The sequence below is a fragment of the Sycon ciliatum genome, chromosome 3 (assembly GCF_964019385.1).
Source record: "Sycon ciliatum chromosome 3, ocSycCili1.1, whole genome shotgun sequence".
In the NCBI taxonomy this organism is placed as follows: Eukaryota; Metazoa; Porifera; class Calcarea; order Leucosolenida; family Sycettidae; genus Sycon; species Sycon ciliatum.
This window is the reverse complement of record NC_088645.1, coordinates 8,017,089-8,033,840: the sequence shown is the minus strand read 5'-3', so window position 1 is coordinate 8,033,840 and position 16,752 is coordinate 8,017,089. Positions and strand designations below refer to the sequence as shown.

Below are 16,752 nucleotides of genomic sequence, written 5' to 3'. Positions count from 1 at the left end.
CATCAGGACACGGAATAGGCTGCACACGCGCTGGCTCCGGAACCCCGAAGATATGGCACTTCACAGTGCATTCAAACTGGCTCGGACGCAGGCATCTAACGCGATTCGGCGCAAACGAAACTCGTATTTTCATCAGACATGTCAATCTGCATCTGCAAACCCTCGTAAGCTCTGGCAGCTCATCAACAGCCTTACAGGCCGTACCCGAGCACAACCGGATCCTACATGCGACGTTGAAGAGGTCGGCAATACGTTCCATCAAGTTGTGACCGACGCCAATAGACCTCCCATATTGGCAGAACCTCAGGGGCCATTGAGAGGGGAAGTCCTTTCGGATTTTCGAGGGACTGATGCAGGTTCCGTTTACGAACTGCTCCGTAAAGTCGACGCCAGAAAAGCAACCGGTAGTGACGGGGTCCCAGGATCGTTGCTGCTCGCCACTGCCGACATCATCGCACCAAGCCTCACCCAACTTTTCAACATGTCCCTGAAATCGGGTATCGTTCCTCGGGCCTTCAAGCTAGCAGAGGTTCGCCCCCTCTTCAAATCGGGAGATCCTGCTTCCCCTGGGAATTATAGACCAGTATCTCTACTACCCATTATTTCGAAAATCCTCGAGCGGATTGTACAAAACCAGTTACAAGGTCAGCTTTCCCGTGTTCATGCGCTGCCTGACACGCAGTTTGCGTACCGGCATGGCTACTCAACAGAAGATGCATTGGTTGTCCTGACGGACACGCTCCTGGAGGCCCGCGATCGACGCCAGGTATCGGGAGTGTGCTTTCTCGATCTCTCCAAGGCATTTGACAAAGTCATTCATGAGCGTCTCATACAGGACCTGTTTGCTTTAGGAGTGACAGGCAGACCCCTTCGCTGGCTAATCAGCTACCTCAGTGAGCGGACACAGCGAGTTTGTTTCGGGGCCAGCAGCAGCACAATCACCTCTTGCAGCTGCGGTGTGCCCCAGGGATCGGTGCTCGGCCCGTTGCTCTTTAACGTGTACACAAGAGATGTTCCTCAAGTAGCCCAATCCGCAGCCACGATCCAGTTCGCCGATGACGTCGCAGTATATTGTAGCGCTGACACGACTCAGGCTGTTGCCAGTACGCTCTCCACCGCAGTCTCCTCCTTGGCTGCATGGCTGGAAGAGCGAGGACTGATTCTGAATGAGAAGAAGAGTCAAGTTCTCACAGTCTTTCCTGGTAGAGACGCTGGACCCCGGGTCACAGTCCTCTGTCGCAGCCAAGCTCTGCCGACAGTCACCAGCGCGAAGTACCTTGGCGTCATCATTGACGAGGGGCTGAACTTTCAGCAACACCTGAAAGCCATTACAGCAAAGGTGTCCCGCAAAGTAGGTGCCCTCTGGCGGACTCGGAGATGCTTGAGCCTGGCGGCCCGAGTCACCTACTTGAAGTCCGTGGTGATGCCGGATCTGACCTACGCATCAAGTTGTTTCTTGTTCTGTCTAACTGCCCAGCAAGCAACGGATCTCCAGACGCTGGAGAACAAAGCGGTTCGCGCAGTTTTTGGCGCTCGGCCATACGACTCTGCTCAACCTCTGCTCCAACGGGTGGAACTCTACCGAATCTCAGAGTTGCACAAGCAAAAGGCGCTATTGCTCACCTGGCGATGCATCCACGGCATTGCGGGGAACCGGCTCTGTGGACTGATTTCAAGGTCACCAGATCGGCGTACCCGCTTGCAGAAGGACATCGGAGCGCACATACCACCCGCCGCAAGCCGCGCTGGTCAGGCTAGGTTCTCTGTTGCCGCTCCCAAGCTGTGGAACGCACTACCCAGCGACATCCGCACCATCCCCCAACGCAGTGTGTTCAAGATGTCAGTCATCCCACATACGCTCGCTCCATGAAACGTATCACCCATTATTCCAGTCACTGTTGCTGTCGCATCCACTCGTATGTCGCATCCACTCGTAGTCCACGTCCACTGATGTCGACCGAGGTAGCTCTCTTGCTACTGTGTAATAGTGACATGTACCCAGCTAATGTCTCTGCTTCGTTCAGGGAATTCAGAATAGGAAGTCTGCTGTACCACCCGCTCTTTTCTTTTTACTTTTAAAAGCGATTATTTGTAACATGGAAATTTGTTCCTTGGCTCACCATCTGAGTTCTTAAAGCTATTATTCATTTTCTGCTGCCCCCGGTTATTTCTTTTATTAGTATTATTTTCTTTGCCTTCGCTTTCTTGTTATTGGGCAACTTGCCCGTTAGAATCTGCGAAGTAAAATAAACAACAACAACAACAACAACAAACAACAGATAAGCCGGAGTATATCCCGTGCTTGTCTGTGGAGTAGCCCGATAGGCCATCAACATTGCCGGTAACTGGGTATCCCAGTCTCGCTGCGTATCATCTACGTAGTGAGAGAGCTGGACCTCAAGGGTCTGATTAAACCGTTCAACTAACCCATCACTAGCTGGATGGTACGCCGTTGTCCGAGTTTTCCGAATACCCAATAGTGAGCAGACTTCCTTAAACAAGGTTGAGTCAAAGTTCCTGCCTTGGTCAGTATGCAACCTTTCGGGTGCCCCAAACCTAGCCACAAATTCACTCACGAAAACCGAAGCAATCGTAAGTGCGTCCATTCTCTTCAAGGGATAAGCTTCTACCCACTTAGAGAAGTAGTCAACCACAACCAATATGTGTTTGTTGCCATTCTGTGTTTCAGGTAGCCCGGGAATCAAATCCATTGCTATCCTCTCAAACGGATAACCCGCCCACGAGGATTGGAGACTAGCTCCACGGCCACGGCCAACCGGCCTGTTCTTCTCGCTACAGGACACACAGCTGGCCACCCAGTCCTGCACATCCCGTTTCATGCCATGCCAGTAAAACCGGCGGTGTAGCTGTTCATACGTTCGTCGTACGCCCGCATGTCCTGCCATGTCATGGTACTCGATGAGTACCTCAGGCCTCAATTTCGTAGGCACAAGTATTTGTAACCTACTTTCCAGGGTTTCCGCGTTTAGCCAACGTCGATACACCACTCCCTCCTTAACAAGAAAGAGTTGGCGACCTCGCCAATAAGCATGGAGCGCGGGGCTCGTCCCATTCAGGTCAGGATCCTCGGCGGATTCTGCAAGCCACTTTCCCATCTGTGAGATGTCCCCATCCTCTGATTGAGCTTGAGCCCAATTAGTGTGAGACCAGTCCCTCCTTTGCACAAACGGTGAAGGTATAACGGGAGTTGTGGTGGCAACAGCCGCCACAACTTCCGGTTTTTCCTTGCACCGAGATAGCCCATCTGCATTTGCATGCGCTCGTCCCTGACGATATTGTACGGAGAACTGAAATTCCGCTAAGAATTCTAGCCATCGTGCAATAATTGCTGGGGGATCCTTAAACCGGCCCCAATGCTGCAATGCTCTGTGATCCGTTCGGATCAAGAACTCGCGGCCCAAGAGATAGCAACGGAAGTGCTTCACTGCCCAAACCATGCCCAATAGTTCGCACTTAGTGCTGCCATATCGCCGCTCAGCGGAATTCAAAAGCCGACTAGCAAATGCTATTGGCCGTTCTTTGCCATCCTTATCCGGCTGGGAGAGCACAGCACCCAATCCAACGCCACTGGCGTCTGCATCCAACACAAATGGGGGATCCCCCGGCCCGAATCTGGGATACGCTAGCGTAGTAGCCTCAACCAGAGTTTGTCTAAGCTTGTTGAAAGCTTCCTCACATGTTGAAGTCCACTGGAAAGTGACTCCCTTATGTGTTAACGCGTGCAGGGGTTTTGCAATAGACGCATAGTCTCGCACAAACCGGCGATAATAGCCACTGAACCCTAGGAAGGTCCTGAGTTGCCCTACCGTCCGTATGGTCGGCCACTGTTCAATGTCCCGGATCTTCGCCGGGTCCGTCTGGACACCGTCAGCGGTGACCACATGCCCCAAGAAGTTTACTTTCTCCCGGAAGAGAAAGCACTTCGAAGGTTTTAGCCGCAGGTTCGCTGCCCGGAGGCGAGCAAAAATCGCCTTGAGGCGGTCCAAATGTTCCGGAAATGTACGTCCAAAAACAATGATGTCGTCTAGATAGACCAGACAAGTTTGCCATTGTAGTCCTTTAAGGACTGCACCCATCAAGCGCTGGAATGCGCTAGGTCCATTACACACACCGAAGGGCATAACCGTAAATTGGTAGTGTCCATCAGGTGTGGAAAAAGCCGTTTTTTCCTTGTCCTCTGGCTTCATAGGTAACTGATGGTACCCAGAGCATAAGTCCAACGTAGAGAAGTACTTCGCTCCCCCCAACGCATCAAGAGTATCATCCATCCGCGGAAGGGGAAACGGGTCCTTGGTCGTGCAGTCATTCAACCGCCTGTAATCTACACAAAACCGTGTAGAGCCATCCTTCTTCCCCACCAGCACGATGGGTGCCGACCAAGGGCTCGTGGAATCCTCCACGATCCCCTGATCTCGCATTTTGTCCACAATGTCTCTGGCTGTGGACCTGTTGGTCCAAGCCATACGCCGCGCCGGTTGGTAGACCGGTGCAGCCCCATTAGTTTCAATGCCATGAGCCATGACATGTGTCCGTCCGAGTTCAGTTGCGTCCAATGCGAACACGTCCCTGTGGTCTTCTACCACTGCCCGCAGCTGTTCCAACTCGGTTGGACACATGCCATCCGTACCAACATGTAGAGCCTCCCACAATTCGGCGGACGACGGTGCGTCCTCCCAGTGGTCCATGTTTGGGACAGTTTCCGTGTCATCAGCAGCCGGAAAAACCGTCTGTACAGTCTCGAAAGGACACAATGTGCCCACAGAGACATCCCTTTCAACGATCACCTGTTCGTCTGAACAGTTGATCAGACGTATTGGGACCACCCCTCCCTTCGGGGAAGTGATCGTGTACGCCGCCAAAACCCCAAACTCCTCTCCTAGGCTCGGATCAGGTTCGGTTAGGTAGCCTTGACCCGGGTTAATTCCCAGGTCGCTCGGTAAAGACGCCCATGCCACCATCTCGTGTTGAGGTGGTATTGTCACACGCTTCCGTAAGGACAGAGGTATCCGTTCTGGTTTGACGGTATGAACCGTGGCCTTGTCTGCTGAAAAATTCAGATTTTGTCCATCAGACTGTATCTTGCAGGGAATTTTCGCCAGAACATCACGTCCCAACAAACATTCTTGATGCAAATGGTTTACAATCCATATTTCGTGCAAGCACGTAGCCTGTCCAATCTCCAGTGTTACAATACTGGTTCCAACAATCTGGAGAGCATCCCCTCCAGCGCCAAATACCGGGTTATCCGGAGGAGGGAGTATATCCTCCTGCTCGATATCGAATTCGCCTAATCGTCGTGCCGCAAGCAAGCTTACTGACGCACCTGTGTCCACCAACATGTGGATTTTCCGTCCGTTAAGCAACCCTGGCACCGTCATACCTGAGGTCTCCCGTTTCCGGGAACCACCGGCGGATGGGCCTGGTTTGGGATCTGGGCAATGTGCGGCCAAGGGCTGATCCCGCGCCCCGGTCACTGTCCGTTTCCCGCCTGGTGTCGGTTTGGTGCACCACCCCGTGTTCTGTTAGAACACTCATATGCCTTATGGCCCTTCTCCCCACATGTAAAGCACGACCCCATAAATGGTCCGCGTGCTCGGTTTCCTCGGTTTTCCATGCGATCTAGCCTTTCGGCCAGTTGGTCCAGAGTACGTGACATACGACTCCAGGGTTCCTCCCGGGTTGCCGCAGCCACTAACATAGGAGGGTTATCTTCCTCCAATATCCTAGCATGACGGGGTATACCCATGTCGTGTGAATCCCACACCCTTTCGAGGTGTAGTGCCTGCTGTTCAGCCGCCTGTACGGTGACTGGAGCTAATTCTAGGAGCCTCGTTCTGAGCCTGGCCGGTGTCATGGCCTCGATGAACTGGTCGCGGACCAGTTCCTCCCTCAAGTCCTCTGTGGCTGTCGGGTAAGCCCGAGTCACCAGCTTACGTAATTCGTCCGTGACTAACGGAATGGCTTCGCCTGGGCCTCGTCTCAGAGCTCTAAACTGCGATTTATACTTCGCAGCTTCACTTGCCGGCGCAAAGCGCTTTCCCATGTCTTCGCACAGGTGTTGCCAGTTTGACTGGCGGCCCGTCTCCATAGTGGAAAAAAATCGTGAAGGTGTCCCTCTCAGACGCACCCCCAAGAACATAGCCTTTTGCTGATCTTCCCATTGGTTGAGCTCAGCGCAAGATTTGAAGTACGCAAGGTACTCCGGCCATTCCCGGGTCACCCCATCGAATGCCTCAGGCATAATGACGGGTTTCTCCGGACGTGGTTTTGGAGCAGGTAGGGATCTCTCCCTTCCCGCCAGAGCCTGGCTTGAAGCCTGTTGTTCTACCTGTTCACCGTCAGACATGGTCTTTCAGTAGAGTAGGTCACAACAAAAGAAAGTAGCGCCTGCAGAAGATCTGCTCAATGGTTGCCTCTCAGGTATCCCGAAGGAATGATACCCTTCTGCCCAAAAACTTGGCCTTATATCCCGCTGATCCCGTGCCACGTCCACTGACCTCGTCCGGTACGGGACGATGGGCTCGAGGTCAGCTAGGGGTACCCACGCCTGGGCAGTGCGCCGTGCACTGCGCTCCCATATCTCATGCCTTGTCCACCGTATACGCGTACGCCAATCCTTACAGCTGCTCGCCACGTGACAGTCTCTTCAGAGATATGCACGTCAACCCCTGTGCCTCTCGGTTTTCAAACGCGCCATGTCGCATTTGAAACCGTGTTGCCTCCCAATTCGTTCTCAACCGCACCATGGCGCGCCTGAAGCCGTTTAATTCCTGTGGTTTTGGACGATAAGTCCACTCGTACACGACGTCCCCCTCAACCGGGCTCAGACTCGACCAGAGTGCCTTCTCTCCAATGTGTCCAGTATACTCGTACGACGCCCCCCTCAACCGGGCTCAGGGTCGACCAGAGTTCCTTTTCCCCTACAGTTGGATGCCTAGCACACTCGTACACGACGCCCCCCTCAACCGGGCTCAGGGTCGATCATAGTGGCCTCTTTCCAAAACGATTTCAAAACGCACCGTGGCGCGCCTGAATCCGTTCAATCCCTCCATCCTTGGATGTCTAGTACACTCGTACACGACGCCCCTCTCATCTCAGGCTCGACCAGAGTGCCTTCTTTCCTAGTCTGGTACACTCGTACACGACGTTCCCCTTCAGCCGGGCTTAGATTCGCCCCGAGTGACCTGACCCGAAAGCTGCCGAGTGATCCTTTTACTTAGTGAGGATCTCCCGGCCCATTGCCTTAGTCCTGTGTGTCCTATTTCGACCAGGAGCACTGATTAGTTCAATTCCTTCCAGTTTTCTTTGGATACTTGGGTCACTCGGCGTTTCCGCTGAGTGTCCCTGAGCCTGCCGTCTCTAGGACTTGTCATCTCCCTTCCGTGCCTCCCGATACACCGTCCTAAGCCGGTACATGTAGTGTGTTTTACCCGCGTGTGTTGCAACACTTCTCACACATTACACCAGCTGGCGTTCTCGTCAGCCTGTGTGTCCTCTCTTGAATATGCTGTGTCTTAGCCTTGCCTGACTAGAGGACAGCATCTCCATTCATTTCCAGAAAGAAAAGTGAACAACGACCACTTTCATTCTAGTGACTGCATGACCATGAAGAAGTAGTTCAAACTGCAGCTCCTGATATACCACCGGTGATGGCACTGTGTAAAAATATGTTACACACCTATACCCGTTCTTACCGCTGAACCAGCGTGACTCCAGAGACCCAACCCTGTATGTCAATGTGACTGCCGATTATTTATATCCCGAACCAGCCCTCTTGCGAGTACACTACTTGTCGGTTCTAGATATATGCCCAGGTTCCTTGCTTCACGTATCAAAGGCTTATACATGCCGCCAGGTTCTGACCAAACAATCTCAAAAAAATGAGACTTCCCCACAGTGTCGGTCTTAGCCTCCATTCCTCACCATACACGCGATCAGAGCGCAGTCAGGTTTAGATAACAATACTTTTATTGAATTTATATCTGGTCCAATAAAAGTGGCCGCACATTACTGTGGCGCAGACTTGTCGGGGGTAGTCGGCAAGTCTGTAGGCAGTTCCGTGTCGGTACTCTGGTCCTTCTTCGCACTAGGAGACGCCTTGTCCTTCTTAGGCGGCTTACGTGAGTTTTTACGAGTTTTCTTTCTCGGTGGCTCTTCCGACTCCTCTGTGCGGTGACCGGCATGCCGGCCCAATATCCTGAATGATATCAACGACAGGAAGTCCAGGTCCTCCTTTAGTTTTCGCAAGTGTCGCCCTTGGTCGGGGCGACCCACGCCTTCAAACAAAGAAATCGCCCGTTCCAAGGCCTGCCTGGTTGGAGTCTCCCGCCCCTGGCCTGCTTCTTGCGAAAGGGCGTTGAACTCCTCTAGCATTTCCTGTGCCATTCTGGATAAGACAAAAAAAGCCACACCAGAAAAAGAACCGAGGATTAGTTCACATTGAGTGACGGATCCTGGTCACAGCACCAATTGTCATGACCCGACCCCAAGGGTCAGTCAAAAGCCTGCGTTGCGAACAACACCAAATAGGACCGCCACGAAGTGTGAGCAAGACCCAGAATCCCAAGTGCACAATATATGCACGCCATCACTCAACAGCCCACCAAGAGTTCCGTTTCCAAGGACATACCTTGTAGGTAGGTCAGAGGTAAAGAGGAGAAAGAGGAGATCAAGATTGAAGCAGTACCGGAGCGAGAGGACGAACGTATAAAAGACAGGGACTTATATTCATAACAATAACTAACAACAACCAATCAGAGCACACATACTGTACTCACTAATCATATTAGACGGCGGGACAAGGGGACAAGTAACGGACAAAGCTAGATTCATAATGATTGAACGTCTCATAACGGCGGGATACAACATGCAAGAATGGAAGAAGATACTAGTTAATAGACTATGACAGTTGACAAGGCGCGAGATTATGCAGCATCGTAGTAGTTGTATGATTATGTACAATGTAGTATTAAAGTGCGTATAAAGGCTACGTAGTAGTAATGTCTAATGATGTAGTGAGTAGTAATGACGTAGTGAATAGAAAAGATGCGGTAAGTTACCGTACTGTGCACATGCGGTGCTGGCGCGACTCGTACCCGTCAGTCAGCTGAGCGCTTGTCAGCTGGTGCTGGCCCCTCGTCTGCCAGATTGCTAGGATGGCTGTGCGTCGTCGACCTCGGGTCACGACACTGCTATTTTGGAACAAAATCCGACCAGGCCAGAGACAATGCACATCCACGCTACTGTCGATCCTGCTTGGGCTGCAGGCTGGTTTGTTGTTCTATTTCACAAAGCGAGCGGACTCTTGTAGGCCCAATCACACGGAAGGGAATTATTTGCATGGCAGACTGCGAATGATCTCAGCGGTATGAAGAAATGAGGGAGCTGCTTGGGTCCTGGGAGCCTACTGGGAACACAGCTGAGAACGGAAATAGTCCAACAATTTCACATTGATTGGCAGAGAACTGCTCAACGCCACTGGGAAAATTATGCGGAAACAGAACAATCATGTGACTGCGGGCAGAGAACTACAATGTACAGTGTAGTGGATCGCGTAGCCCACCCAGCAACCGGCGTCTGCAATCGAGTTTGTCAGCCAAGATCATGGTACATATATGGTAGGCCTGTCACAGTAGACCATGCTAGACTGCCCGGCAATGGCGACATGTCCCGAGCCTACACACATGCATGCCCATACCGTGACACACCCAGAAGACCTAATTTACTTACCTGTGTTTCGAAGGGGTAGGAGAATACTGGCAAAAGTGGCGCAGGATCGAAGCACACACCCGCACGGATGCTCAGTGCAAGAGATGATGAACAGCTTCTGTGACGGAACGACTTACTGGAGAAACTGAGGGCTTAGAGCAAGAAGAGAATGAACAAGTCCTTGACTGGTCGCAGCAGTTTTGTGTTTTCGGGCTAGTGCGACAAGCATAAGGGTGTGTACCATGGTACCATGTGTATCGGTACATCGAAGTACAAATACCGGTATACTACAATGCCATATATAGCTGAGAAGTTACAGGTAGGACTCCGGCTCCCAGCAGGTCACAACAATACATGTGTTGATTTTGTGCATTTTCGGGTACTGTAGTATATTGGTACACATCAGGGTGCAGAAGTGTAGCGTGCCTAGAACCAGGGAGTAGTACAATACCGGTATTGTACGAGCTACTCCCTGCCTATAGAGGTTATGCGATACACGTCATTGCCGCCCCAAAGTCTTCTATATAAGGGGTCTCTGTACCCGCTTTGGGCATTTTGCCACCCCAACTGGCTCCTATATATGACGGATTTGACGTTATCGCTTAACCTCCATAACCATAACTTCTCAGTCAAGCACCTAATATGGCATAATCATACACACTTGAGAGGAATCCAAACAGCGTTTCTGCTGTAACTCTGAGTTTCACGGTTTTTAACCGATCATCAGACAGCAACTTACTTGACTACAGTTCAGAAGATATTATAATTTTATATTATGATTGATGGCAAGAATATACTCGTGTTGATAGGCTATGGCATAATGGCAGATACATGTACATGTATGGCATACTGGCATATTTATGGCATAACAACAAAGAAGGCCTTTAGGCCTGTGGGAATGCCCTATTAAAAATTAAAAAAAACAAAAAAAACAAATTGTACAGTACATGTACTTCGATGTGCCGGTATGCGCGGTACGCGGTACGCACCCTTATGCTTGTAGTTGCATATATGGGTACGACTTGCACCAAAAAGGATACGCTCGGATTGCATCCATGTTGGCCGATAAGAGGTCCGAGCCTTTCTCTATCGTCATGGCATACATCCGCACTCAACTGTCTTTTGCGCTGGTCAATGCCGCAGTCACAGCCCTGAGAGGTCATCGGCACAAAGCGTCAAGAATCAACGGCTGCCCTTCGATCACGTTAGCAGTGGCAGAATGCAGCATGTAATGGTCAATCCTTGACTTAATTTGGTAATCGTTTTAGTACCTCGAACCCCGTGCTGAGTTTGATACGGTTTCTGGTATCTTGGCCGTAGACTACTACGCATACTGCTTCTAGCGGTTTCTTTGGATTTTACTGATTGATTACTACTCGTACAGTCCATTCATAAAAAGATGGGTCCTGGCTCTGGCGAGCTCCCGTATTTGGCGATTTTTCGTGATTTCATCGTACACAGTGCAGTGCTGCGAACTTTGAAATTTGAAAAAGGGTCCAAAAAGGGTGCCTGAACTGGGGTTCGAACCGCAGAATGCACTGTTGCAGGCGGGGTCAAACGGCCTGGATTTTGATGGTTTTTCCCAATTCAGTGCTTTTGGGGCAAAACCTGGCCGAAATCCTATTCTTGCTATGGCTTGCTTTTTGGACAAAAAAACTTCAGAAACATAATTGGAAGAGGATTCCATATGGGATTGCAGAAAAAAAATTCTAAAAAAACTCAACGTTTGACCCATTTATGGCCAAAAGCTAGAAGTTCATTTTTTTCTGAATGGACTGTAGTATGGTACTGTATTTATTTATTGCGTACCGATAAGGCGATATACAGTACTACAGTACGAAAATGCACAAAATCAACACCGCGTACCGATCATCAAGCTGGCTGACATGCCGTCCAATCAAGCGTCATGGCCTGATTCTGCGCAAGCAGGCCTTTCGCGACGGTATTCTCGCTACAACACTCCTTTTTATCTTGCCCGACAGGAGGTTGTCCTGCTATTCGGCACAACGAGCTGCGAGACGCCACTGCTAGCCTACAACTTTCATTCCTTTCAAGATAGCCATCGAGAGCAGGCAGGTCCTCACTCAGTCATGTACAGCTGTTAGTGTAGTTACTGTTTGACAGGAATGGCTACGGATATGGAAGGTTATATCATCTGCGAAGAGTTTGTTAGATGAATGCCTGAAGCATTGTGGTGCAGTGTGAGCATCATGAGCACGAAGAGTAAAGCGGTCTTGTAGGAGAGAGCAAGCAAGGCCATTCAGGCAGCGATACACAAATACATAGGTCTTGAAATTGAGGCGTTGTTCAAGGGAGTATACATTGGTGTTAGAGAAGGGCAGTTGGGATCATTCTATCCAAGGGAAAAATTCTCTTTATCGCTAAGCGGCTGGCAGCAAGAAGTTTGTTATAAAGAGCTTGCGACAAACAGTGTACAGTCATGTACATATGCGGTGCTGTCATACTCAGTAGTAGACTGAATCATTATAGAGAGGTGGAACAGTCGCTTGCCAAAGTACCGATATTCTGTTTTGCGTGCTGTGGGTACGTGAAGTGTGTGGGTACCGTGAGGGCTGCGTCTCACCCGCCTGTGTGGATTCACAGGAAGTGTCACTGTGTGAGTTACGAAGTCAGAAGAGGATGTTGAACGGTCTCTGCTGGGATGACGACTACACCATAGCTGAGTGGTTAGAGCATCGCTGGCTACAAGTGAGGGTCCCTGGTTCGAGTCTTGATGGTGACAGTCATTGTTTTCTTCAGACTTTTCCCGTTTGTCTCTTTCCCTCAAACCAAGATCTTAAGAGTACATAACCTGGGGGTTTTGTACTCTTGCTCAAACTAATCAAGATAATAATTCTGTTTTGCATGCACAAAGGCTCCTACTTTCCCTACTGTACACACCACTGCTACTTGGTCAGAAAAGGATAGATGCTCATCAACTAATATTCCTAAATTGCGAGCGGAAGCAGAGGGGGCTTGATAGGGGTATCACGACAGAGAACTGCAGCACCAGGTGGCAGCTCTTTACCAGGGCGGCGAAGTATTAAAACCTGGGTCTTAGATGGATTCAATAAAAGTCCTTTCCTTTCAAGATAGCCATCGAGAGCACCCAGGTCCTCACTCAGTCGAGTAGGTACTGTTTGACAGGAATGCCTACGGATATGGAAGGTTATATCATCTGCGAAGAGTTTGTTGGATGAATACCTGAAGCATTGTGGTGCATCGCGGATGTATATACAAAAGAGCAGTGGCCCAAGTGCAGAGCCTTGAGGGACGCCTCTTGTGCATGGGCGGGCATCACCAAGTAGTTCCTGTCCCACTCAAACTCTCTGAACGCGGTTTGTTGTTGTTTCTTTATTTTACTTCACCATATGAACAGGCAAGACTGCCTTCTCACCGGGGCTATTGGCCCACGGCTCTCACAGTATGATGAAAATGTTTAAAATTTGTATGAAGAAGAAAGGAACGGAAAAGAAGATGAAATGAAAGGAAAGAAAACAGTAGGTATTAATTTTATGAAGGGGGGGAGGGGGAGGTATGAAATGGGTATTATCATAGTTGATGAGAGAAGTATGATATCCAATATTCTTGTTCTATAGACTATTTAGTACGGGCATTTCATGAGAGTCATGCATGGGCAAGGCAGGAGTTGGACTAGGATAGAGGACAAGAACATAATTGATGAGCATTTGTTCAGGCAGAATCTGTGAAGAAGACATAGTAGGCACAACATCGGAGAGCTAGTTGAGGAGGGAGGTAAGGTCATAGCCAGACAGCAATGCTTGAAACGTGTAGCGTACGTCGCAAGCGCAAATATCAGCAGGGAGAGAGAGTTCCATGTGGTACTGCCAACAAAGGCGATAGAGCTACGGCCTCAGTGAGGGACCAGGTAGGAACGGCACTCTGAGCAGCTGGCTGACCTGACCACGCGTGACACAACTTCTGTCCGCATCCGTGGCAATGCGGGAGTAGTAGGATTGGAACAGTGAGCTGGCTCTGCCATGAAGGCAGCGGAAGACGAAGAGAAGCAGACGTTGCACGTACAGCTGGTGGAGCTGAGGCATTGATAGTCTGGCAAATAGGGGAGCAGTGGGAGTCCTTCTGGGGAGTTGGAAGATGGCTCGTATGCCAGACTTAGCAATGCGTAGCAGTCGATGCAGCAGCAGTTTGGATAGAGCGGGAAAGAAACAGTTTGAGGCATAGCAGAGCACAGACTGGATCATACTCATGTACCAGGCCCGGCGGGCATTGAGTGAAAGGCACCGTCCATGGCGCCAGAGCTGCCCGATTGTAGTAGCAGTCTTGCTGGCAATAAAGTCCACTTGGGGCTTCCAGGACAGTTGGTCATCAAGCATGACACCGAGATACTTCGTGACTGGAGTAACATCAAGCACTGTGGTACCACACTTCACTTCAGATGGTCCGTCCAGACAACCACGGGGTCTCACAAACATAACTTGGGTTTTACTGGCATTTAATAGCAGACCAATGTTGTCCAAGTACTCAGCGAGTCGTGTTACAGCGTTAGAGAGAACAGAGCACACTAAATCAGGCTGATAATCGGAGTAGTCCAGAGCCACATCATCAGCGAATTCCTGGTGGCATACACTACCTGGTAGAACTGACGACATATCACTGGTGTACAGTACAAAAAGAAGAGGGCCCAGAACGCTGCCTTGAGGCACTCCTCGGGAGCATCCAACATATTGCGAAACTGAGTGTTCCACCCGTACACACTGCTGCCGCTCCGAGAGATAACTGAGGAACCATTCCAGTGGTGTGTCACAAATGCCAAGGTCAAACAGCACTTGCACAAGCCTGGCATGCTGGACTCTATCAAATGCCTTCGATAGATCTACCATTACTACCCCGGTGTGTTTTCGTTCCGATTTGGCCAATTTCCAGTGGTTGGAGGCAAGGATAAGAGCATCTTCTGTTGAGTGATTTCTTCGGTATGCAAATTGACTTGAAGGTAACAAGGAGTGATCATCTAGGAAAGTTGTCAGCTGTTTCTTGACAAAGTGTTCCAGTATGCAGTCATGTTCAGTGTAGCTGTTTAGAGACGGACAATCGGGAGGATTCTGTTCCAACTTGGCCTGAAGCCTTCTGTCGAACTGGGCATAGTCAATACTGGAAATGCCCGGCGTTCGAACGAGGCGATAGCTATGCTCAGGTGGGGGGGGGGGGGCAGTCTGCTAACTGAAGTACCACTTTGACTAGGTGGCGATCAGTAGCATCGTGCAGGGACGTGGCGGATACATGGCCGACTGTTAGGACATCTTCAGTACTAGGGCTAAGTCGAGACCGGTGTTGGACGGGGTTCGTGTAACCACATTAACGACATTCGACAAACAGTGGCTGGAGCAAAGCTCTTGCAGGTGGGTGTTGTTGTGTGATCGGGGCTTTGTAGTGGAGCCGGGTCTCCAACCGTTATCCGGAGAGCGGTTTCGCCACCGCACCGCAATCCGAGAGGACGACGCTCGCCTTGTTGTTGCGGCCAGCGGAGTGTGGGGTGGCCGGTTTGAGCGAGCCTATTTTGATGTTCCGGTGTTCAACCCTTTGGCTAGCTCAAATCAGGCTCACTCTCTCTCTGCTACATATGCCAAGCACGAAGGTGAGAAGCGCCGACAATGCGAGGAGCGTGTGCGGGAGGTCGAACATGCAGTGTTTGTACCACTCCTGTTCAGCGCCACTGGAGGGTAGGGAAAGGCCGCCAGCGCACTTTACAAGCGCCTCGCCACAATGCTTTACGAAAAGCGGAAGGAGGCGTTTTCGGTCATGATGGCCTGGATGAAGTGTCGGCTTGTCTTTGCGCTGAATCGCTCGACCATTGCGTGCCTCAGAGGTCACCGCAGTCGCCCTCACACTCTACCATCGACGGGCTCCGCATCACGGATGGTCTCCGAGTGCTGCTTGCCTGGCTAACCTTGGACATCCTGCATGGCACATTCATGTAGCCGTAGTTCTCAACATTCTTGTCACGTGATCTTTAGTTGAGCTTGTCTTACACAGTGTAGCTATACCTGTAGTATTTTCCTGCACCACAAGAATTCTTGTTTATTTTACCCGTAGAGGAGGCTTTTGAGGAAAAAAAACTAAAACCTAAATCAACACTGACTAGGCATATGCGGATAATGCCGGCAGAAAAATTGGCAGAATTCGTTACTTTTTCTGGTAAGTTTCATGCATGTTTGGTACTGACACAAAGCTTTATTCATAATTATGGTGGTAAACACGCACCTGGCAATATGGCGGTAAAACACGCCGGACAGTAATTATACAACAGGAAGAAAGGAGATAAATGGCTGTATATACAGTCTAATGTCGAGCCAGACGCGCCTCAGCCTGCCAAGACAAGGTCGACAGGCGCGAGGTCGAAGCGACGACGGCGAACAGAGCGCGATCCACGGAAGCAACGGATGGCAGATCTGGCAAGAGAAAATGCCAAGCAGCACCGCAGCCAAGCTACAACCCGGCTATACGCAGCGTTGCGTGTGGCGGCCAAGCCATGCGCCAGCCTCTTGACTACTACGGCTGCTTCGGAGCCCATCCCACCATGTTTGGTATGTGGGTAAAGAAATGGAGCAGAATTCAGAATTCGAGGAATAGCCCGCCATAAGGTTTGTATAGTTCTGCCAATTTCACTGCTTTTCGAGCAGAATCTGCCAATGCCTAACACTGACATGTATTGTGACCAGGGAGCCGGAGTCGTATTTTAAGACTCCCTGTTTGTGACATACGAATATTACGATTGTTCTCTGAGTGATAGGGAGAACCTACATGACTTTTGTACATGATTGTACTACATGTGCTGCGCTATCATGCACATGCACATGCTGAATCACGTTGAATCTTTCCGGAGTCCGGACTATACATTGTCGTCTGTAGACCTGTCTCTGCACGTGCACTCCTCCTACTGATTGTGCGCGTGCGTGCGTGGCGGTCTACTGTCATGTTCGAGCAAATCACCGCACCACCATTCATGCGGAGGAAACGCGCCGTGGGCGCTGCCATCCAACGCCG

General features: G+C 50.5%; 2 protein-coding genes across 3 annotated transcripts in view; both read right to left on the bottom strand.

The window, feature by feature from the left end:
• LOC135811315 (temptin-like) overlaps nt 1–9,913 on the bottom strand; it is a 28,817-nt gene extending 18,904 nt beyond the window's left edge. For both annotated transcript variants that reach the window (XM_065324536.1, XM_065324535.1), the window contains exon 1: nt 9,751–9,913. The gene's annotated coding sequence lies outside the window, so the exon portion shown is untranslated. The remainder of the gene's footprint in view (nt 1–9,750) is intronic.
• Nucleotides 5,492–6,109, bottom strand: LOC135812815 (uncharacterized). The gene has a single exon (XM_065326033.1). The coding sequence runs from the start codon at nt 6,107–6,109 to the stop codon at nt 5,492–5,494; it is 618 nt and encodes a 205-aa protein (XP_065182105.1).
• Nucleotides 9,914–16,752: the final 6,839 nt, after the last annotated feature.